This window comes from Accipiter gentilis, chromosome 3 (genome assembly GCF_929443795.1).
Source record: "Accipiter gentilis chromosome 3, bAccGen1.1, whole genome shotgun sequence".
Taxonomy (NCBI): Eukaryota; Metazoa; Chordata; class Aves; order Accipitriformes; family Accipitridae; genus Astur; species Astur gentilis.
This window is the reverse complement of record NC_064882.1, coordinates 32,095,939-32,118,823: the sequence shown is the minus strand read 5'-3', so window position 1 is coordinate 32,118,823 and position 22,885 is coordinate 32,095,939. Positions and strand designations below refer to the sequence as shown.

The 22,885-nt window shown below is 38.4% G+C and overlaps 1 protein-coding gene across 7 annotated transcripts; it reads left to right on the top strand.

Annotated features, from left to right (window-relative positions):
- Nucleotides 1-815: 815 nt before the first annotated feature.
- Nucleotides 816-22,885, top strand: LOC126034359 (ADP-ribosyl cyclase/cyclic ADP-ribose hydrolase 2-like). Of its 7 annotated transcripts, none has more exons than XR_007504609.1 (11): nt 819-879; nt 1,819-2,009; nt 6,422-6,551; nt 7,646-7,781; nt 8,271-8,353; nt 8,966-9,042; nt 12,261-12,353; nt 13,603-13,689; nt 14,203-14,262; nt 15,724-16,396; nt 17,332-17,357. XR_007504609.1 is itself a non-coding variant. In XM_049791979.1 (11 exons), coding segments are annotated over exons 1-11 (939 nt in total). In that variant the 5' UTR covers nt 819-864; the 3' UTR covers nt 17,333-17,457. The 7 variants fall into 7 exon arrangements, 5 of the variants coding, with proteins under 5 accessions (XP_049647926.1, XP_049647936.1, XP_049647917.1 ...); XR_007504610.1 differs by lacking the exon at nt 17,332-17,357 and having other exon boundaries at nt 15,724-15,878; nt 16,331-16,387; XM_049791979.1 differs by having other exon boundaries at nt 16,331-16,396; nt 17,332-17,457.

The following is a 22,885-nucleotide window of genomic DNA, read 5'->3' as shown; positions in this document are numbered from 1 at the left end:
AGATCAGAGGCCCTTCTGGCCCTATGTTGTATTTCTAGAAGTAGCCAGTGAGGAAAGCGAGCTCGATAGGGGATGAGATGGGGATCCCAGCAGTTTTTGGACTCATTTCTATTCCCTCTGGGATGTTGTGGCAGGTTGTCTCTTTTTTTGGAGAACACCACTGAGCAGCACCCACATCTTCCTAAAGCTGATGGGTCCTAACCTGGCGTGTTCTTGGAGAAAAGCCATTCCTAAACTCAGTATCCATCTTTATGTCTTTTTAACTTATACTGTGTATTTTAAGCATAAGTTTGAGTCTTGACACAAAAATTGGTGACAATTTCTGCCCTGTTCTGTATAGAAGATCACATCAGTGATGACTCTAGTTTCTGTTAGTCCTGAAATTACTAAGCAAAATTTGGTTGCAGCAAAGTTGATAATAAATAAAAAAATCACTGACTTCCATGGATTATTGCACTCTCTAATCCTGAATCCAAAGCAGTGACTTGAAATCATTTGATTAACATGTTGGTGCCCTATCAGCATGGCCAGGTTTCAGAGAGGTAACTGAAGTGAAGTACAGCATTTGCTGTGTCTCCACCGTATCAAGCACAACATTGCACATCCATTTCCAGGTAAATCTGGCTTTCCTGAAGACTCTGCTGCAGGTAACAAACCAACTGGTTATCTTTCTATCATCACATTTACAGGAGAAATTCATCATCAACAATTTACTTGACGATGAGCAAGATTTTGCCTTCAGCAAAATCCATCAGCTGAGTACCAGTGCATCAATGTAAGCATGACACTATATAAAGTACATAAATAAAAAAGATGGATGTATTCACTGAGGCATGGAGACTTTTTAATAGAAAAAGAACCAGCATGTTCCTCAGAAATGTGAGTCAATAGACAAATTACTTGAAGCTTGAATTTTTTTATTTTTTTTTTAAAGTAAAAAAGTAGTGTGGTTGTATTTGCAGCAGTGTACACCACAGAATGTTTACACTGAAGATTAGATTAATTGATACCATTTGATGATCTAACGAAGTACTTAGGGAAAAGAAGCTGTAATGAGAATAAGAGTAAACAGACGTTGAAGAGATTTCTTCAGTGCACAAGTATGTCTTAATCCTTTTGGTTCTCGTTATGATTGATTTCTGCCTGCAAGGCAGTTTTGTTCATGAAGAAGACTTTAATAAAAACACATATCATCACACCAAAATGTTGCTGTCAGTATCCCGGGAAGAGGTGGAAAAAGAGCTGACTAATTTTATCTCATGTGTGATACAAGATCACCTGAGAATTTGGGTATTTATGCGATCATTGCTTTACCTGCATATTTTAATTTTTTTTTTCCTGATGAGCATTTCAGCATTTTTTTCAGCCATTAGAGAAATACACGCAAAAAGTATAGCCCTTTTAAAGCGAAAAGAAACTGCTTTAAAACATGTTGCTTGCAAGCACTTATGATGTTTTAGGAAGGTGTAGCATAGCAATGAGTATTAAGCGAACCTAAGGCATAAACTAAGGGGTTTTTCCCTCCCTTACTGAAATATATTTTAATTCTTCCTAGTTACCACCAGGTGGCAATATCACGACTTTAAAAGTCCTGTTTTTCAGAAGTGGGGAACGGTTTAGACATGGGGAAGTGATGTATCCCTGTGCTGTAATCGTTCCAGGAAACAGATTACACTCCCTAGCAAGGTTCAGATTTCCGTCTAACTCCTTCTTTTGTGTACAGAGCTATAGCCAGTATTGAGAATATTAAACGTTAAGCCTCCAGGTTTCCATTTAAATTGTACCATTTAATTCTCTTTTTTTTCCTTTTTTTTTAAGAACTTGGGTTGTCAAGAATTCACGATGAAGAGCCTTTTTTTGTCTCTCGTAGTTGTCTCTGTTCTGTTTATGAACAGCTTCTCAGAAGTGCGGGGAAAGAAATGGAAAGGTGAAGGTACAACAAAAAACCTGGAAAGTATTGTCATTGGAAGATGCTATAACTATATTAGAATTGTGAATCCTGCTGTTGGGTAAGTTTTGCTTGTTTCTGGATCAGTTTCTTATGTTCTGTACAAAATGGTTATTCATCAGAAGCCTGATGTTTTGCTCGTAGCCATGAAAGTGATCCTACTGAAGCCAGCGTGCTTGTAGCTGTCTGGAAGCAAAAAAATTAACTTTGACGGATGTCATATTAATAAAAGTAGTGTAATTAAGGCAAGATTTTTAATCCTTCAGCTTTTTATTTCACATCCCCCCCTCCCCCCCCCCCTCCATGGCCCAGTGCCACAGTGTTCTGTAAGGAGAACACTGCACGGAAATGGTGGAGATGGTATTTCTGAAGTACCAAATCTGACAGTGCTCCTGGGAAGACCAGCTTTACTTTGCATGCCTTGTATGTCAGGTCATGTAAGAACAAAAGCACCATGCCTTATAGCTATCCTGTGGTATTGAAAGAGACTGTTTAGCTCATGCATCTGAAAAATCAAGTAGTAATCAACTGCTGAAGTATGATTACCCATGAGCTTTCATTGTCTGTGTTAATTACACGGAACTGGAGTTAAGTCACACACTTTGCTAAAATGACTACTTTTTCTGTCTTCCTTACATTGTTTGGGCTTCAGTAAAAAGGAAAAAAATAAGGACAGTCTCCTGGAGTTCAGTCCTTTATTCTGCCACTAAAATATTTCCTGATAGTTTGAAGAGGTATTTGCATAGGTGGCCTGGCAGGGTTCCTGCAGCATTGGACCGTGGTCTTAAAGAGGGTTAGATTATGTTGCAAAGTATCAGCAAATGCTACCTTCTTCCCCCATCTTCCCATTTTCAGTTCCTGCTGCAAAAAGAGGAAGATATACAGGACTGAAAACAGATTCACGGCTTTTAACAAAGGCAAAACAACATGTTTCTTTCTGATAACATTCTTAACATCAGAAGTGTTTTGGTTCGGGTTCCCCATGAAAGAAAAAGTCATCCTAATGCCAGTAACATGGTACTAAAAGTTCGGCTGAACAATTCAAGTTTGGCAAATTTCTAAACATATTACAGTGGAAGGCGCCAGTAAATTTTAAGCATAGATTCTACACACCTACAATGTAATATATAATATAAACTATGAAACGTTAAGTCAGTTAACAGTTGTGTAGGTATATGAAGTATGGTCTTGCAAGTAGGCTCTAGATAGGTAGAGTTCCTGTTGGAGTTAACAGATGTCACTTCATTTATATCTGAAGCAGGACATGACTAGTAATACAGAATACACTAAAATGCGCAATGTAAAGGATTGTTACGTTGGAGATGTTAATTTTATCATCAACTGATTTGGGCTTTTAGAAATGTAAATACAATATTCTTGAAAGTATTTCTATATGTCTCATGTTTATAGCGTTTTTGTGGTCTAATTAATTCCTGTGACATTTTCAGAAAGTAATTTTAAAATTGAGAAGTCTGAACACATTCATCAAAGTATTCTTGGTCAGAATAGCATGAAGCCAGGCTGGGCATTAGGAGTCCTTTCCCAAATTAAGGCCCAAAATGGTTTTACAGAAAGAAGAGCTGCACAATTAATTTCATATTATGTGTTATTTTCACTTTCTCTTAGGTCTATAAGCAAATAATGTAATCTAAACAAAATGGAAAGTTCATATTGCACAGGTACAAAACAGATAATCTAATTATTTATAACCCTTTCTGTTCATTCTCTGTTTCTTAATTGCCCCCAGGCTAGCTTTTACAGAGGCATAGCCACCTGGATAGGTTTTGCTTCTGAATTTCTGTGCAAATAGAATAATTTTTTAAAAATACTTTGCTAACAGAAAAGCAGCTAACAAAGCATGTCTTTACACTGCAACACAGTTAAAACATAAAGATGTTTTATAGAAACATATGAAAAACTTTCCCTTACATTAAAACAGAGCATGCAAAATGGCAGTCAAAAGACACAGTTTACAAAATGTTATGGTCATGTAGAAATGAGGGATTTGAATGGAAATCATATTTGAAATTTTCTAATAAGAGTATGCTACAGAACACAAATGTTCCTATAGTGTATTTCCCCCATATTTCTTTATTTGCAGTATATGATGGAATTTTTTAAAACATTTTTTTTTTTGACTAGTGTGAAATAAATCTAATGACTTATTAGCGTCTGTTAAGATTGGAAGGAGTTGTCCTGAACTACAGTCCTTCCCCACCCTGTAGTTTCAAAAAGTATTTTTGCCAGCTAAGAAATTTTGAGTAACAGAGCAGAATAATCCTTTTGATTTACAAGCTATTCAAACCTGTATGAGAAGACGTGAAGAAAAAAATGTAATATGTGAATTAAGCAGAAAATTACTGCTGGATTCAGCTGTCAAGAAATATGTTAAGAGTTCAGTGGATCGTAATTTACAAGCACTAGCATGAAAAAGTGAGTGCTTACAGTAGACAGCTCTTTAGCAGAATGAGACGTAAGTATATACAGTTGTCAGAAGCTGAAGTTTAACAGCTTGAAATCAGAAATTGGGTGCAAATCCCTTTATCAAGTAAGGCTATTTAAACATTGGAACTACTGATCAAGGGTGATATTGCATAACTGAAGATTTTCAGATCAAGATCTCATATTTGCTTACAATATATTGGGGTTTTTTATATAGTTGTTGAAAGCATGACCACAGATTACTGCAAGAGAATCCATGGTCTGTTTCCTGCATGGGAGCTACATAGCTCATCACAAGGGATACTTTAACTTTAAAGTATCTGTGACATTCAGCATCACAAAGGAGCTCCTTAAAGAATCTCACAAGAAGTGCCAGCAGAAACCCTGCTGTCTGTGGATGGCATTAAATGAGCAAAACACTCTAATGGCAAAGTGTGGTTTACTTATTGGGACTACTGTTGTTCAAGCTACAGCTTGGCAGTTACAGCTGTTCATGTTAGGAATGCTGTATGCACATAAAATACATTATTCTGTTCTGTGGAGTTGTCCTGGTTTCAGCTGCGATAGAGTGAGTTTTCTTTCTAGTAGCTGGTATAGTGTTATGGTTTGAGTTCAGTATGAGAAGAATGTTGATAACACACTGATGTTTTCAGTTGTTGCCAAGTAGTGTTTATACTAAGTCAAGGATTTTACAGCTTCTCCTGCCCAGCCAGCAAGAAGGCTGGAGAGGCACAAGAAGTTGGGAGGGGACACAGCCAGGGCAGCTGACCCAAATTGGCCAAAGGGGTATTCCATACCATGCGACGTCACGTCTAGTATATAAACTGGGGGGAGTTGGCCAAGGGAGGTGTGGATTGCTATTCAGGAACTAACTGGGCATCGGTCAGCGAGTGGTAAGCAATTGCATTGTGCATCACTTGTTTTCTCTATTCTAATCCTTTTATTATTATTGTCATTATTATCATTATTATTTTCTTCCTTTCTGGTCTATTAAACTGTTCTTATCTCAGCCCACGAGTTCTACCTTTTCTCTTCCCATTCTCCGCCCCATCCCACTGGGTGGAGGGGGGAAGTGAGTGAGCAGCTGCGTGGTGCTTAGTTGCTGGCTGGGGTTAAACCATGACAAGAGTGTTGCCGGCATAGACGTTGTTACAGCTTGTGTGGGGAAGGTACTGTGGGAAAGTGATGAAAGTAGCAATTCGCTTTTTAATTACTCCAGGCAGGTTTAGAGCTGTGACAGAGGAGATCCTGCAAGTCCAGAGAGATAAGACACTTTCCCATCCCTAGATGGCCTGTCCTGTCCTTCTGCGGGAGATTATTATGTCCCCAAGGCAGAGCTGGCAGAAGGGAACCGTCGAAGTGCATAGCCTAGCATCTTATTTCAGGCCTCCCTTCACAAGCAGTTTAAGTGTTGAATCCTAACAGTATTCTTGTAGCTACTGCACAGTATAGTACGTGTCCCACATGGTCACTGTACTCATTCCAGCAAGGTAAAGCTGCATAATCCTAGGGCCTGTATACACAGAAGGCATCTTTTTGTCAAAACCATTACTCTACCATTGGAACATTTATTAACTCCTCCTGCACTTGAATCTGACATTTTAAAGGTAATTTTACACTCCGGCAACTTTGCACATTTAGCTATGCTTTAACTGAAGTGGCTTTTTGAATATGGAAAATGTCAAAGAACACTATTTTCTTTAGTATTTCTACAATGCTGGATAGCAAGCTTGCTCTGTATACTATTCCTTCTAAGATTTCTGTTGAATTACTATGTATTTCTAATTCCACACTGTAAATCCTAATATTTTCATTGTTACTTCTTCCTAATCTGCTGCTGTTAGGAGTCAGGAAAAGACAAGATGTATATGCTCTTCTTGGGTTGCAAGTTCTCTACCACCCTGACTCCAGTTTTCTATCTTAACCTTGTAGGGGTTTTAATTTGGGAATTTGAAGAAGTTGGGAACAAATTACTTTCTTGCTGTGCTTTGAAAAAACAATTTTGCTGTTTGCTTGTTTCAATGATTACAGTGAGAAGAATTGTTCAGAGATATGGGAAGCGTTTAAAAATGCATTTATTAACAAGGATCCTTGCAGCATTCTACCTAAGGACTATGAATTAGTTATCAACCTGTCATTGCACACAATTCCACCTAACAAGGTAATGATTATTAATGTTATGTTAACAGTCCTGTCATCCAGCAGGTTTTCCAAGACACAGTTCAAAATTGACCAAGTGTCATTCTGTGGCTGACTCATGATTCATTATTTTTGGCCTGTCTGTAGTTTACTAACTAGGCACAGGCTTGATGGCATTTTTCCATGTGTTTGGCTGCATTTGTTTTATGCAATAACTTCTCAGCAACTTTTCTATTTTCATACTACAAAGATCCCCCATTTTTTCTGCTGTGCCGGGAGCTCTGTCATAGTCCCTAAACTTCGACTTCTACTTTTCCTCAAGTTAGTGCTCTGCCTGCAAAGACTGTGCCTGCTATTGTCTTTTGCTTCCACAGCCAAGTCACAGGGCAATGACATGTTAGAGATTGACATGTTAAACAAGCATAAGCAGAAATGGGATAGGATGCCATTATATGGTAGAAAACAGTAAGGGATTGATGTGCTGGCAATTGCAGAGAACTGTGCAGGTGCAAAACACAGCTCTTCATGCCATCATACCCCATCAGAATGTGTGCTTTGGCCTTATCTAAAAGGCTGTGCTTTGAAGCAGTTTTTCCTCTAGCACAGTTATTCCTTATCTGTAAATGATACAAGCTAAACCAACAAATACTCCTGTCAACACAGCTTAATTCATCAAAGAGTTTTGCAAGCACAGAAATAACAGCTAGATGTATGATTTTTTCACACCATAAGTCAACATAGCAGTGGGAGAGAATTCTGATAAGACATATCTAGCTTATAAATATCTATCTTCCCTTTCTTCTCTCTTTTCCTAAATCTGTCTGCTGAGGAAAGCAAAGCTAGGCCTAACTATATTTAATATAGGTCTATTGATTCCCATCATGGTATGAATGCCCCTAAAGCCTATAGTGATCAGAAATTACACCACTGTAAAAAAAAAACAAACAACAACTTTCTTATTCTGAAGAGATAGCTAACATTTCTGCTTATTAACCTGATTTTGAAAGGAATACTAAAAGTGTTTAAAACTGTTTTCAATACCCCATAATCTCATTGTGTCCATGCCCAAGTGATAGTTCATTTCTTCACTATTATTTTTTTCCTTTTTTCATGTAGTCTCTCTTCTGGGAAAATAATCAGCTGCTAGTCAAGAGCTTTGCTGACAGAGGCCGTCGCTACATGTCTCTGGGTGATACTCTGTTTGGCTTCTTTGGAGATTTTCTAAACTGGTGTGGACAGGCAAACAGTGCTGGTAAGACGATGAGTGCTATATTAAACATCTGTCTGTAAAACCATAATGGAGACCAACTGCTGTGTTCTGGAGGAGCTAATTTTGCTCTTACCCCATGAAAAATCAGGGATAGCTTCATTGTCTTATTCTCTCCTGTTTTGTGTGAATATTTAACATTGCAGTCAGGAAAGCACACAGTGAAATCTAAACAGTGCTGCACAGGAGATAAACCTCCTTCTCAGTCCTCTGAATGTGGAGCTCTCTGCATCCCAGGTATAGAGTTAGAGCTGTTTCAGCTGAATTATTGAATCCACAGAACATCACTGTTTGTGTAAACTGCAAAGGATGGAAAATGATAGGAAAAAAGAAAACTATCAGCTTTCAGTGTTATGTCAGACCATCTTGTATGCTCAGTGAGTAATGCGCAAATATATTTAATTGCTTTCTAAGGTCACTTTTTATGGTTGTTATCATCTCTCTAATAGAAAAAAATCACATGCCTTCCTACAGGACTGGACTATGAATCCTGCCCTACCATGGAGGAATGTGAAAACAACGCGGTGGACTCTTTCTGGAGGATGGCCTCAATCACTGTAAATAGTGCATTAGCGCTGACTTCGTACATTAGTGAGCATGTCCTGGGTGGTTCAGGAAAACATTGCTGGATCAAACCAGATTTAAGTCTGTAACTGTGCTAGATTATTTCCCCTGATACAAATACACTCTTTTAGACTGGGTACAGTGTTTTAGCAAGAGGAACCTAACTTTCACCTTAGCTAGATAATGCGTTGAAATTCTGCATTAGCTTTGTTAATATATATTAAGCATATACTAAGCACAATAAGCACACTAGTTGTCTACTGAATGTAGGTCCTAAGTGACATTTGGCAGCCTTAGTGGAAACCCTTTATTCACAGATCAAACCCAACATAGAGTGCCAAAATGCTTTCTTCCTATGCTGAAGAAACTATTTATGTGTGTGAGAAAATAGTTTGAGAAGATGCATTGAATTAATGCACTGGCTATTCAGTTCTTGTGCTCTCTACTGCAGTGACCTACTAGGGTGCTAAGATGGTATTATTGTCACAGTTCTGATATTCTTCTTGGTAAAATTCTTTCCTTGGTCTTAATTGCTTGCAATACAATACCAAGTCATATGACAAATCTGTAAGATGAGTTCTGAAAAAAATTGTTATGTATTGCAGTATGCACAGCACAGTTCTGGGGTGATACATGTCTTGTTGAATGGTTCTGCAGCCGGAGGAGCTTATCCAGCCCCAGGGTAAGAAAACTGACTTATTTATGTGTACAAGGTCTGATGCCTGCAAAAAAAGGGTCAACCAGTTGTTTGGGTCTTCTGCTGCACAAAGCATGGGAAGTGTAGCTGGAAAACCCTGTTGCATCAAACTCTGCTGAGTTGTGGGGACAACTGTTAACTGTCCCCAGCTGTAGGAATTAACATGAAATGGATGGAAACAATCCTTTTGACTCTTGCATTTTACAAACTGCTATGGCAAGCAGGATAAATGCTCTTTGAAAGAAGCCTTCAAGTCAGCCAACATCTGTGGCAAAATGTGTATGTCTTCAAAAAGATGAGCATTACAAAATTTCTATTCAGGGACATCTCTAAGGAGAGAGAACATTGTCACAAGGACTGTAGCCTGTCAGGCCTAGGAGCAAACTTGGCAAGTTCTATAGGGAAAGTGCTTTGTCCTGCTATTTCTCTGTGACCAAGAGAGGAGGTTGTTTGAGAGCCATTATGTTTTCAGAAAGCAAAAAAAGCTCGTTGAGAAGGATAATAGCAAGGATTAGCTTCCTCTTCTCCTTATTCCCTCGTATATTAAGGACAGATGTATTTTCCCAGATTTACAAGTGTATCACTATGCAGAAGTTCATCTAAGCTTATATTTAAAGTTTATTCTAAAAGTACACTCTTAAGAACTTTTACTGAATATGTGGCTGCAGTGACTGCCTACCTGTAATGAAAAATACATCTTTCCTTACCTCAGCAACTGTCCTGTCCAAGACAGATCAAAAAAACATCCTTTAAAACCCCATAGAACAGATCATCCTCCTGTGTGCTTACTGAGGACTAAAAAGTTAATTTTATCTCCGGATAGGAGAGAAACAAGAACCATCTGTTCCAAAACACCTACTACCTATGTACCTCCACCCCCAAAAGGTCCATCTCTGTACACAGCTTTCAGCTAATCAGGAAGACTTATATGGTCTCCTTGGGTTGGTCAGGTGGTCAGCTGGGATCAAGTCTTCCACAGATGATAATATGTGGCAGCAGGTCAACGCCCAGAATCCACTATAGATTCCTTATTTCAGAAAAAGATTCCTTAGTTCCCTTAATTTACAGGTTCCTTATTTCAGAAACCTCTTGCACGTAAATTAATTCCACCACTTCCCTGGGTTGCCTGTCTGGAGGTATCGTGACCAGTGAAATCTCCACCACGGGAACACAGCCTGCCAAGAAAAAAACAAAGCCAGTTACTCCATCTCTTTTCTCTGTTGTGTATCTTCTGGTCCATTTATGACTGAATTTGTTTAAGAGATCTTGTTTGAAAGAGGCTTAGAGCTTAATAATTAATAGCAGAAGGTAATCTGAAAGATCTACCTGTCTTCTTAAACACCTCTCTGATCTGTTTTCATGCATTTCAAAAGCCACTTCCAAAGTTTATCCTGCTCTACAGTTTGTACACATAAATCATCATTGTCACCTGTTACCATTTCAGTTAAAATTTATTTCTCACTTCCCTGCAAAATAACTTCACTCATTCACACAGTATGAATGTAGTTGGCATACTTCTTTAATAATATTAGTCGGTTCAAAAATTGGTTTACTGAAGTCAATTGTACATTGTTCCTCCACAGTTACTGACTCCTCTAGTTAAAGATTGCTTTATATTTTGGAGGAAGCTGCATTTTTGCTGGCAATAACATATGCATGAATGAGCAAATGAGTTAAAATATTTGGAATCTTTATTTTTTTGTTATATTTTCACTATGTTCTTAAGACAGGCTTGGACACCTGGGACAGACGGGCAAACCTGCTGGTGCTGCTGCTGGTCCCTGCTCAGCCGCTGCTGTACTAGACTTGACTAGAGAGGGCAAGGGCCAGTATCCACCCGTCCAGAAGTTTAAATGAACTTGCAAACTTCATGAACAGGTCTCAGCTGGCTGCCCACAGACACTGAAAACCACCACACGTCTTGTGCTTCCACACCAGAGCACCAGTATTTTGCTTGCAGGCACCAGGATGACAAAGCAATGGTCACATTGCCACTGGTGGTCTCATCCAGAAGACAACAACTAACAGTACCATCTAGTCTGGGGGGTCTCAGAGCATTTAAAATGGCTAAGAGACACTGCAGCCCAGATGTAGACATTTAAGAAGACCCATGATAAGCAAAAAAAATGATAAGCACACACCTAGGCTCAGGCTTAGACCAACCATTCAGCACGGATACAGCCCTTATAAGCTTTCTGAGGGGGAAAAAAAATCAATTAAAAGGTTGGAAATCATTACAGCATATCTTGCTGGAAGGGTGAGAAATCTGTGGCTTTGAAATGCCTGCATCTCACAAAAAATTCAATTTACAGACACTAAAATAATCCTTTGGATTTGGTATTTTTAGATTACATATTAGCAAGAAATTCTTTACTGTGAGGGTGGTGAAGCACTGGAACAGGTTGACCAGAGAAGTTGTGGATGCCCCATCCATGAAAGTGTTCAAGGCCAGGTTGGATGGGGCTTTGAGCAACCTGGTCTAGTGGAAGGTGTTCCTGCCCATGGCAAGGGAGTTGGACTAGATGATCTTTAAGGTTCCTTCCAACCCTAACCATTCTATGATTCTGTGAGTCTGTGATTTAGTTGCCATTTTATTATCTTGTTTTAATTGCTATTTAAATATCTATCAAAGTCAATTTACACAAAGCAATAAAGTGGAAGATTTCATAGGCTAGGGATGGACATGTCTAGAGGTTTCTCCTTGGTAGTCTTATCCTAGACAGAGACTTCATGTTACTGTTGCTGTGATTTTGTACCTAAAAATACATTTGTTTTGTGGCTATTGTTATTTTTTTATTTAAAGAAAAAATGTATTGTGTCTAAAAGCAATAACTACAAGAATGACCTTTTTCTTTTTTTACTAAGTAACAAATGCTTTTTTTGTGTTTTTTTCATTTTTTAAAGTTTATTTCATTCTGGTTCACCTCTAAATTGTAACTTTTTTTCAGCTGAGCCCCTCTAAAGTGAAGAATATGAAAACAAAACTTCTGATTAAATGCCTTTGACCTTTGAGGACATCCAGAATGTGAATCAGATTTTCTTTTACTCTGTGTTAAGTCTGATTGTAATCAGAAGATATAAATGTAAAATCAAGCAAGCCCCTATCCTGCAGCAGGATCAGAGCCTTCATTAATGCAAAGGGAAAAAAAGATTATTTATTTCAAATGTTCTCTGTAGTTCTAAAAATCTGTTTCTTGCATCAGGTTTTTTGCAGATTATGAAATACCTAATCTCCAGAAAGACAAAATCTCAAAAATTGTCATCTGGGTTGTGGATGATATTGAAGGACCAGATATGTAAGTTACATCTTCCAAAAAAATTTCTCCTTTTTGGACCTGTCTTTAGAATTTCACCTTAGCTTTCTGTTTGATGATATTTGGAAAGCAATTAAACTAAAAATTTTTTAGATTATTTCACTAACACAAAAGGCACACCCTGCCATTCCCCAAAAGTATAGAAATACCAGAAATAGACAAAATACAAATGAATTCTATTATTAGGTCTAGAGTCCACTCTTGGTTAGATGTGTGTGTGGATCTCGGATCTTGAGTGAAGATATAGCACATACAGTTTTACTAAGAAAAGAGCCAATCTGAATTTCAGATTAAATGCTGGCCTGAAATATTACTTTCACCTTGCTGTCTGCATTCTTTTCATTTTCACCTATCTTAACTGTTTGAAATTTAGTAGAAGCAGAGAAATGCCACCAGGGGGCTCATTTTCTCGCAATACTTACAATCAATCAAATAATAAAATGCAGGCTTTGAAAAGGTCTAATTTTGCTGTTAATTTAATAAGAACAAACAAGCATGCATGGGAATATTTGTGTATTTTTATTGATTGCTTTTTACTATGATTTTGTTGGTCCCCATATGATTTCTTTAGAGTCATGAGTATTTACTGACCAATGTAGGTAGCACTGGTCTTAATACTTGATGTTGGTGCAACTTTTAGAGGTCTCAGTAGGTTCTGTACTATGCTAAACTTTCTTTTGCTAATGGACCACAAATATAAAAATCAGTGCTAGACACAGAAGCTGCGCTTAGGATTGTTTCTGTTTTTTTCTCTCTCCTTGTGTTTTTCTATTGTTGTGTATTCAAGACAGAGGACAAGCTGCTAGCAAGAATAATTCTAATTTATCATAACCATCTTATTCTGAAAAGACAGTTAGCATCAACTTTAGCACCACCTAAATAGCTGCCAAAGAATATTACAAATGAAACATTTACTTATTTCTTTACGATATTATTTATCTCCTTTTCTGTTTGTCTAGTGAAATATTAAAAGCAGGAATATTAGTTAATAGAATCTGCAAATGCTTCACTGGCTAAAGCCAATCTTCCAGTCTCTGCAAACTGAGTATAAAATGTTAAACTGTAAGCAAATGAAGCATTATAAATAGCAATGTACACCAGTTTTCTGTAGGTGTTAAGGAATATAGAAGAGGCAAAGTAATGGGGATTTACTTTACTAATTCCATCAAGTTCAGTAAAATGAAATTAGGTGATAAAAGACTTGCAATAATACTAAAATCCTTTCTCACAGAGAGTCCTGTGGAACTCACACTGTAAAAATATTAGAAAACAGGCTAAAAACCCTTGGTTATGATGTCACCTGCACTGACAATTACAAGTAAGTGAAAATCCTTCATTAATGTGGTGTATTTGCAGAAGCACCTCATCTATTTTAAATGCTTTCTTACCTTCCAGTACTTAAGTGCCATTAATGCTGTGTCTTCAGTAAGAGACTGATATGTTGGAGGGGTGATGTCACATTTTTCAGACTTACCATTTTTTGGCCGTGAATTGAGCAAAACACTACACTGTATTGTATAATCGTATAATTAAGTGGAATATTGTACTTACCCAATGTCAGACACAGAAGATGGCCTCATGTATTCCACTTCACTGTTAAATATTTATTTGGATTGAAAATATAAACAATGGTTAAAAACACCATCGAATGTCTGCGGAATTACTAGTTACAGTAGTATTCACAGGTCTAGTTATTCACAGTAGATTGTAACATAAATATAATTGAAGGGAAGCTTTAAACATGATAATACTGTTGAGTTTGTTTTGGATTTTCATTTGTTTTCCTCAGTTTTCTGCCTGAAAAACGCTAAATAAAATGATGTCTTCACAGGTCTGTAATGTTCTTACTCTGCCTGGATTATCCTGATGATTCTAAGTGTACCCTTTCATCGTAAGTAAAAGAAGTTCAATTCATCTCGGTGTCATTACAAACAAGTAAATAATGCAGAAGTCAACAGTTCAACAGATCCACCTCCATCATCTATTATGTATCACCCATGCGCAATATACAGTATTCTTGAATTTATTACTGTATATTGAGTAAGAAGTTTCTATCTACAAATTGTGCACAATTGCCTGTGAGCACCTGCTATTCAACATGAGGTGTTAATCAGCTGTCATCGATCACACAATCACACAATATCACTGATATTATGAATGAAGTTTGTAAATATCAGTGTTCTGATGCAAAATCTATTATAAATTTGAAATTTCTTTCATTAACATTATTACTTGAATAATGAAATTGTAGGTTACATGGCAACAGATCTAAAGGACATTTCTCCAGCTACTGGAAATTTAAGTTCCAAATTTTGAGGAAGTTTTTTTAATCTTCCATTTTGTGTGCAAACCCAATTTCTATATTTTAATGTATTTGCCTTGGGCCAGTAGGTTATCTGCAGAGAATGCAGATTACATCCAAGATACAACTTTCTTAATGAGCAAGCATCACTCCCAAAATAGTTTCCCTTCCTATCCATATTTTTCTTTATTATATAAAGAGGATTAAATTAATTTATTATGTATTTCAGTTAATTTACAGTAAAGATGACTGTTTTCAATTGTGGCTAAATTTCATAATCTGTATGCTGTTGCATGTATGGGTACACATAAGATACTTGAACATCTGAATATGAAAACTTCCTCACAGTTTGGAAAGTTGCAGTAGATGCATAAAAGTTGTTCTCTGGTTACATTATTTTTATGCATAATCCATACATTTTGCCACATCCTATCTCCTACTGTCCTTTCTGCCCTAATTCAAGCATCTGCAAATCTTTTGTATGTTAATACCTATGTAATACTGCAATGAGAACTTCTGCTGTGAAAAACCTGATTTGCTGTCCCTGATCATGGCAGCAATGAGGTGCAACTCCTGCTTCCCTGCCTCTGGTTGTGTGGCAGTAGTGCTTCACGCAGTACAGAAAAGGAGGTGTATATCACTTTCTGTAGCACATGTTCAGCTTTTAATACACCCTTACAGAGAAAGTGAGTGTTGCCTGTTCTGCCGGTCACTGAAAGCTTTTACTCATCTTGTCATGCAACATTTTAGATACCACTGATAGCTCTAGATTCCTTCTAGGTAGTAGATAACAGAACAGGCTTCCAGTCCTATTAAGGCATTTGTTTGTTACTAGGTACCACTTGCACAGTGGATTAAAATAGGGTTTTGTTCTGCCAGTGAATGGTAAGGCTTTTGTTCATGTGTCAAAGAAAAATACGGTTGTCCCATGTGAAATCGCAGCTGTGAACGTGGTGACAATATTAAGAAATTGGAGGAAAAAGCACTTTGTAGGACTTTAAAAAATATAATATTGTGAACTCTTAATGGAAGATTTTTCTCTTCTCCCAGGTTTTAAACCATTTCCCTGAAAGTTTTGTGATGTGGGTACATTCCTCAGCTGAGGAAACCTGGATGAGAAAGCTTCTGGAAACCATTAATGTCTTTTTCCTTTCACCTAAGGGATGAGCATACCAGTTCTCCAGTATTACCACATAGCACTTGCAGTATGTAAGCAGGGGAGCAGCCACCCCTTCCTTTCCATCCATGTTGGTACTTAAATTAATATAATCACTAGTGTATTCTAAGCACCAATCGCATGCTCTCCTGGGGCAACTACTACGCACCTCAGCTGTTATCATCATTCTTAGGAAAAGTTTCCTTGCTTCTTTCCCTCCTGAGCCTTCTATTCCCTCCTGTATGCATGGCAATGTAATGGGCTTGATATTGACTTCGTATCTATGCTAACCCTAATCAAGACAGAGCTTCCCAATCTGAATGCTATCATTGCCACCCCCTGAAATTTAAGTAGCTAAAATACTTCAAGCCAATGAATACTTACACTTTTCCCCAAATCACTTACTTCTCTGCAATAAAGAACATCTCCATTGAAATTAGCTGCTCTTTCAGAAAGAGCCTTAAGCAGATGCATATAAATTATTTGATGATTATCTTCTAGATCTGTTTTCTCTGTGGATGGATCTCCGGTCCCTGATGGTCCATTAACTGACATGGGAACAGTTTGGTCAGTAGTGGTATCACTATTAAGAGCGTGTATCTGTTAGGAAAAAGTTTTCTTTGCAAAGTGTGCTCAGTGTACACTCAGTGTTTATGCTTTCATAATAAATAGTGAGACTAGGCATGCAGGCTCTGTTGCCTCCCCTTTCACAATGGCTATTTTCTGTTACAAGACTGATAGCTGCCTTCTCAGCCTCTGGAGAATATCATCCCAAGCCCAGAAACATTAGAGTTGTGCAAGTGACTTTTTTGTCACCGCAACTCCTGTTACATTGGCATACCAAACGAGAGGGCTGTGTCAGGTCAGCAGAGGGATGGCCTCTGTAGAGAAGGTGCTGTAATGTACTTGGGACTTCTTGGGTAGTGGTAGCGCCCCTTAACTCATCTCCAGACTTGAACTGTGTTCCTGCCGAGTCAAAATTTGGACTTTGGCTTGTTGGTACCCTGTTTGAAGAAAACTTGTAAGTAAAAAAATACCCACTAGATGGCATAGATGGCTTACAAACATAAGCAGAAAGGAAGCCAGATGCAACCTATTAGTAGTGGTATTTATTAGTTGCATTACTGCAATGTCAGGGAGACTTAGAAATGGATCTGGATACTGTTGTATCAAGTGCCGTAGAAATATAGACCTCTAGGACCACTGCTGTCTAGAAGAGCTCTATACAATCTCAAGCATAAGGCCAGAGACAGTAAATGGATGTGGAGAGACAAGGAGGCTCAGGTATTAAGGTAGAAAGGAGTGTTCCCAGGGTTTTGCACAGACATCCTGTTTATAAAATCATGACAGCCAAAAGGAATCTGGTGGCAAGCTCTTATAAAGAAACCTATAGCTTAGCACTTGGACTGCAAGCTTCATCCTTGGCAACAAACCCCTGATATTTAAAAGAATCCTAACTCAGCTCTGTGCTGTGAACATCCTGTTTGTTTTCTTTTCTTCAGATCTGCACCAGCAGCACAAAGAGGACCTGTATCTTCAGACAGAGGAGGCAGCTGGAACAAGCTCCTGTTTGTTTCTTTTCTAGGCTTTTTGTTCAGATTTGCTTTAGTGTACTAAGTTAATCAACTGAATCCATATCCTCTGTTTGCCTTAGCTGGCTATAAATTTGGCTTCAACTAATTTCTAACTGCAATTTCACCCTACTTCTGGGACTGGCAAACCTGCATATTAAAACCTTCTATCTAGATACCAACTACTTTTGGTGTAAAGAATTACTCTACTGCTACTAGAAAGCCTCACCCTTCATGTTGTTTTCTGAAATAGAAGAAATCCATTGTCATTTCCTCTTATCCTTATTCTCCAGAATTAAACTGAGAATAATACTTCCTATTCACGTATTTCAGAAATAGAAGTGAAACTATGCCTGTCATACATCTCCCACACAGCTTCTGGTTTTACAGTTCGTAAAAGCAATCCTAGCATTTGGCCTTCGAAACTAAGTGTCTGATTATCCTGTTTTGGGAAGGGCAAATATGAATTCAGATGGGAGAGAGCTTAGACTGCTCACTTGGTACAAGATACAATAGGCAAGACAGTGGAAAAATTAAACTCCTTTTCATAAGTGGTCCAGTACTTGGGCCAAACTTACCTGAAACTGTCATACAGTGAGATTCTGGCTTACATACTTGCATACAGTATTTTACCACATAATATGGATTGCTTCATCATCCATACAGCTGTTCCTCAGCTAGCTGTTTCCTGGCCACTGGATAGCCAATAGTCAGGAATACCAGGTCTAGAAAGTTCCACAGTGTCCTGGTTTCAGCTGTGGTAGGGTTAATTTTTCTTTCTAGTACCTGATACAGTGTTATGTCTTGGATTCAGTATGAGAAGAATGTGGATAACACACTGATGTTTTCAGTTGTTGCTACTTAATGTTTATACTAAGTCAAGGACTTTTCAGCTTCTCATACACAGCCAGCAAGAAGGCTGGAGGGGCACAAGAAGTTGGGAGGGGACACAGCCAGGGAAGCTGGCCCAAACTGGCCAAAGGGATATTCCATACCATGTGATGCCATGCCCAGTATATAAACTGGGAGGAGTGGGCCTGGGAGGGATCTCTGCTTGGGAACTAACTGGGCATTGGTTGGCGGGTGGTGAGCAATTGCATCATGCATCATTTGTATATTCCAATCCTTTTATTACTATTGTAATTTTCTTATTGTTATTATTATCATTATTATTTTCTTCCTTTCTGTTCTATTAAACTATTCTTATCTCAATTCACAAGTTTTACCTTCTTCCTTCCCATTTCCCCCCATCTCACAGGTAGGGGGGAAGTGAGCGGGCAACCGCGTGGTGCTTAGTTGCTGGCTGGGGTTAAACCATGACGCACAGGTTTTCCACCATGATGTGATGGTTGATCACCATGATGTGATTGATGGCATATCAACTTCAGATGAGAACCTGCCAAGTTTTCCTTACCTATGCTGAAACGTCCTTTGATTAGTTCCTTCAACATCCTCCTCATTTTTATTGCTTGTTTGATGCTCTCTTTAACAGCATCTGCCAGAATAATGAGACGTATTTGTTTGTAACATGGACACAGCTCAGATAACTAAACCCAAGCAATTTTGATCAGTCTTCTATTTGTCCACAGCAGATCACATCATGACACATTTTGGACCACAGGCTGTAGAGGTAGTGCATATGAGGCTCCCAGACAGGTGTCCAAGCCATTGTTTGGTGTAGTGTTGTCCTACCCACTGACCTGCATATTATAGTACGTGCGGAATTCAGAGAATAGCTTAATACCATTAACAAGCCATATGCCTCTCAGGCAACTTCCATCCACAAGCCAAGCATCCCAGCTGGCCAACTTTTGTTTTCCAGCCTATGAAAGCTTTCCAGCCTCTGGATGCAATCCACTCCAGCAGCACAGTCAGCGCTGGCTGTTACATATAATAGCAAACACACTGTAGGAAGTACTAAATAATTCTGTTTTGAAAAAAAAAAAAGTAAAATACAGATAGGATAGATAGGATTCAAATAATTTGAGGTTATTTGCTGCGTAACCTTGTATCAGGAAGAGCACACTCAGAAATCTCTTGCAGTGTTCTTGCCTCTTTTCCCATTACTTCAACTCGGTACCAAAGAGAGCAAATTTTTTTCCAATATCTTTTGAATAAAGTGTCTCAAACTTGCTGGAAAAGCTTGGAAAGATCAGTAAAGATTTTTAGCTAACCAACTAATATAGCTGGGAATAAAAGAAGGCAAAGTTTTAGATAAATAGGCTTCCCGAGATCTTCAAGGCAGCAAATTTCAAGCTGAATGTGGATCATTTGTTCTGAGATTAATGTAATGGTTTTAATCTGTGTGAAAGTACAGCGTGACTGGCATCTTTGAAGCAGAGAGGCAGAAGTGTCAGCAAAGCGAGAAACAATAAGGTCATTTGTTACTCCCAGAAGGAGGGAGAGATATGAACAAAAAGTTGTGAGCAAGAGAATCCTTTATATCTCTCTCTTTTTTATTTCTGTATCTACAAAGTGTGTGAATAGTGCTATTTACACTATATTTTACACTTGCATGGTAAGAATCAGCTAGGTGTGCCTGAGCTCTCTCTTGAACACTCAGGGTAAATGCTCTGATTAGCAATGTCTCATTTAACAGCTGTGCCAAATTTGGAGAAATCGTAATGTCCAGAAGACATCTGCCCTTCTCTGTAAACTCACAGAGGCCTGGTAATGTTCAGCAGGGTGCTTCAAATATAGATTCAAAATGTTTCAATCATTCATACTTGTGCTAGCAGTACTGCAAAGACAGCTTCCTCTAGACCTGAATTCAAGGGCAAAAATGTTTCATAAGAAAACATTATGTATATCACTTCATTTTGAATCCAGCTGGATGCCACAGTCCTGTGTAGATCTGTTAATATTCAATTACTTATGACAAATTAAAGCATCACATACAGGAGCATTACAAGGTGCTCTGCATTTCTGCAGGCAGACCTGTGGAAGCTACTGATACTAAAGTGGTATTTCCTGTCTTTGCCCATATTGTGGACCACTTAAGAACTCAGTTATGTCACACTCTTCACTCCTATATAGAAATAAATATTATCTCCCCTTCTGCTAACCTACCTTTTTTTTTCCTGCTGTGTGTGTTCCAGTCATATCTGACAAAAGCCAAACTCTAATTCAGAGTAATTCATTTTTTAAGCATGTATGTGCATACACACATCTAGATCTGCTCATACGTGCTGTCTACTTCTAAATGCAAAGTCTCAAGTGCTCTGGAGTAAGAAGTTATGAGAATAAAGCAAGGACAACTGGTTCACCTCTCTGCCCTTTTTATACTGCTGGTGTTTATTTTTGTCATATTGGCCTCGATGTGATATTCAGCTGACATGACTGTGTTTCCAATCAGCAGTCTTAAATGTAGTGAAACTTGAACTGAAGCTTCAAGAAGTTGCATAATACTTATTGTTCAAAGAAAGCTAACTCTTTTGACAGTTTTCTTTTCAATGGATTAGCTAGAAATAATTCTGATGTATTCTGCTTCAACAATAGAGAGCGTAAAGTGGAAGAAGGGTGCTTTTAGCAGAGCTAAGAAGTTTGGTTTAAAATAGCTCAGTATGGGGAGGCACAGTATCTTAATTTAGCCAAATGTTAGGGTGGCTCAAGCACTTCACAAGTGTTTTTCTGATTTTCAGGTTTTTCCTAATTCCAGCTTCTGCCCAGTCTAAATTTACTTGCCATTCTATTTAAGAGCTAAAGGATATAATCTGCCAGATTTTGTTTATAATCTGCAGGCATCTGATTTCCTGCGAATTATGAATGCAAGCTCAGAGGAGACCTCCGTTGCCTTACTGCAGCAGCACAGTTCCAAGTGCAGGCTGGCAGCGAGAGGGGGCCAGGAAACTGGAGCCTGGGAGCGTGGCACATACATAACCTCACACCATGCCAGAGTATCCACCCTGCCTGGGCAGCCCCTCTTCACCTACCTTCTCCTCTCTTTCCTGCAGCCGCAGCAAAGGTGAACCTGATCTCAGGTCAGATGAGTTACTTTGTATTTTTAGCTGAATATGTGAGCAGAAAATTATGACGTTGGATGTTTTATAGAAGGAAAATGAAGGAGGAAATTATAATACGTATTTCCTTTCAGCAGCAGGCAGTGAAGTAAAGTAACCAGTCTTTTACTTGTGACTATTTGTCTAGGAATATCTCTGCACTATGTAGGCAGTAAGTGTGCTAAGTTCCCAAAGTGCAGACAGAGGGGATGCTCCAGAACTGTATGTCTAAAGTAACTCAAGTTATAACATTAGTTACAACAATTAACAAAGAAATAGTATTTTTTAATCCAGTAACTGTGTTTGCCTGGGCATCTCTTAGTGATTACACCTGATACAGTCTGATATCAGGTGCTAATGAGCGCTTGGATAGATAATTAACAAGGAATGTCAGGTATTGCAAGCATAAACTAGGATGATACGTCAAGAATCTGGATCACCATACTGCAGGAGGACTCTTTTTCACATTTGCAACAGGTGAAGTCAAGAGAGCAGTGCTAAGAAAATGGCAGGTATTCTATATGATATGCTAAGTCACGGTACAGGTGTGGAAAAGCTCCTGGGTCACACTATACCATTTTGAAGAGCAGCAAGCAAAGAAACAAATGAGCAGAAATAAGTATTCAGTCAAAATGTTGCAATCTGAAATCTCAACTGCAGTATGTGCTGGCCTGTGTTGTGCTTTATTATTACTTTTCTTTTGTTTTAATGAAAGATGCCAGAAAATCCAGCTTTGGTATTTCCACAAAGCAGAATGAATGCTCTGAGCTTTCACCCTGAATCTTCTGTCACAACTGCCCATTAACATGGGGTTAAATGAAAACAGAGCTGCTGGAATAATATGAAAAAGGAATGATGACAAGCAGAGTATCTGTCATATATCATGCAAGAAGTTAAGGACAGTAAGAATAGCCCATAAACTTAAAAGCCACAGCATCAAATCCTGGACAAATATTTGTATGTGTGTATGCAAAAGCATGTTTTACCTAGCTGACAGGCAGGAAAGATCTTGTTTTTCAAGTTTCTTGTTTTTTGATCTTTGAACCATCACATGGATCCTTTCCAAGTGGCACACCTACCCCCTATAGTTCTTTTGGGAGAATTTTTGCAATTTACACACTCCTGTGCTTGCAGAGCATACTTGTATATCAACTTTCGTTTCCTTGGCTGCCTCAGTGGGATGGGAGCCTGCTGGGTATTTCCCTGCAGAATATGTGAGCAGCATAATAATTGCTACTGGCCAGAAAACAAGCACTCGATTTCAGGAGTCGGTGAGGTTACTGCATTTGCTTTTCCTCTGCACTAAAACTAAACCTTGAAAAATGTTTTGCACAAAAAAGTACAGCAACCTTATCAGAAACCATGGTAAGATCCCTCACTGCTGGATTATAGCTTTGGTATAGCTCTCACTTTCTTGCAAACTCTTCTATTGCACCTGTTCCATTTTGTATAAATTAAACATGTCTTGAATAAAAAAAATATTTTCT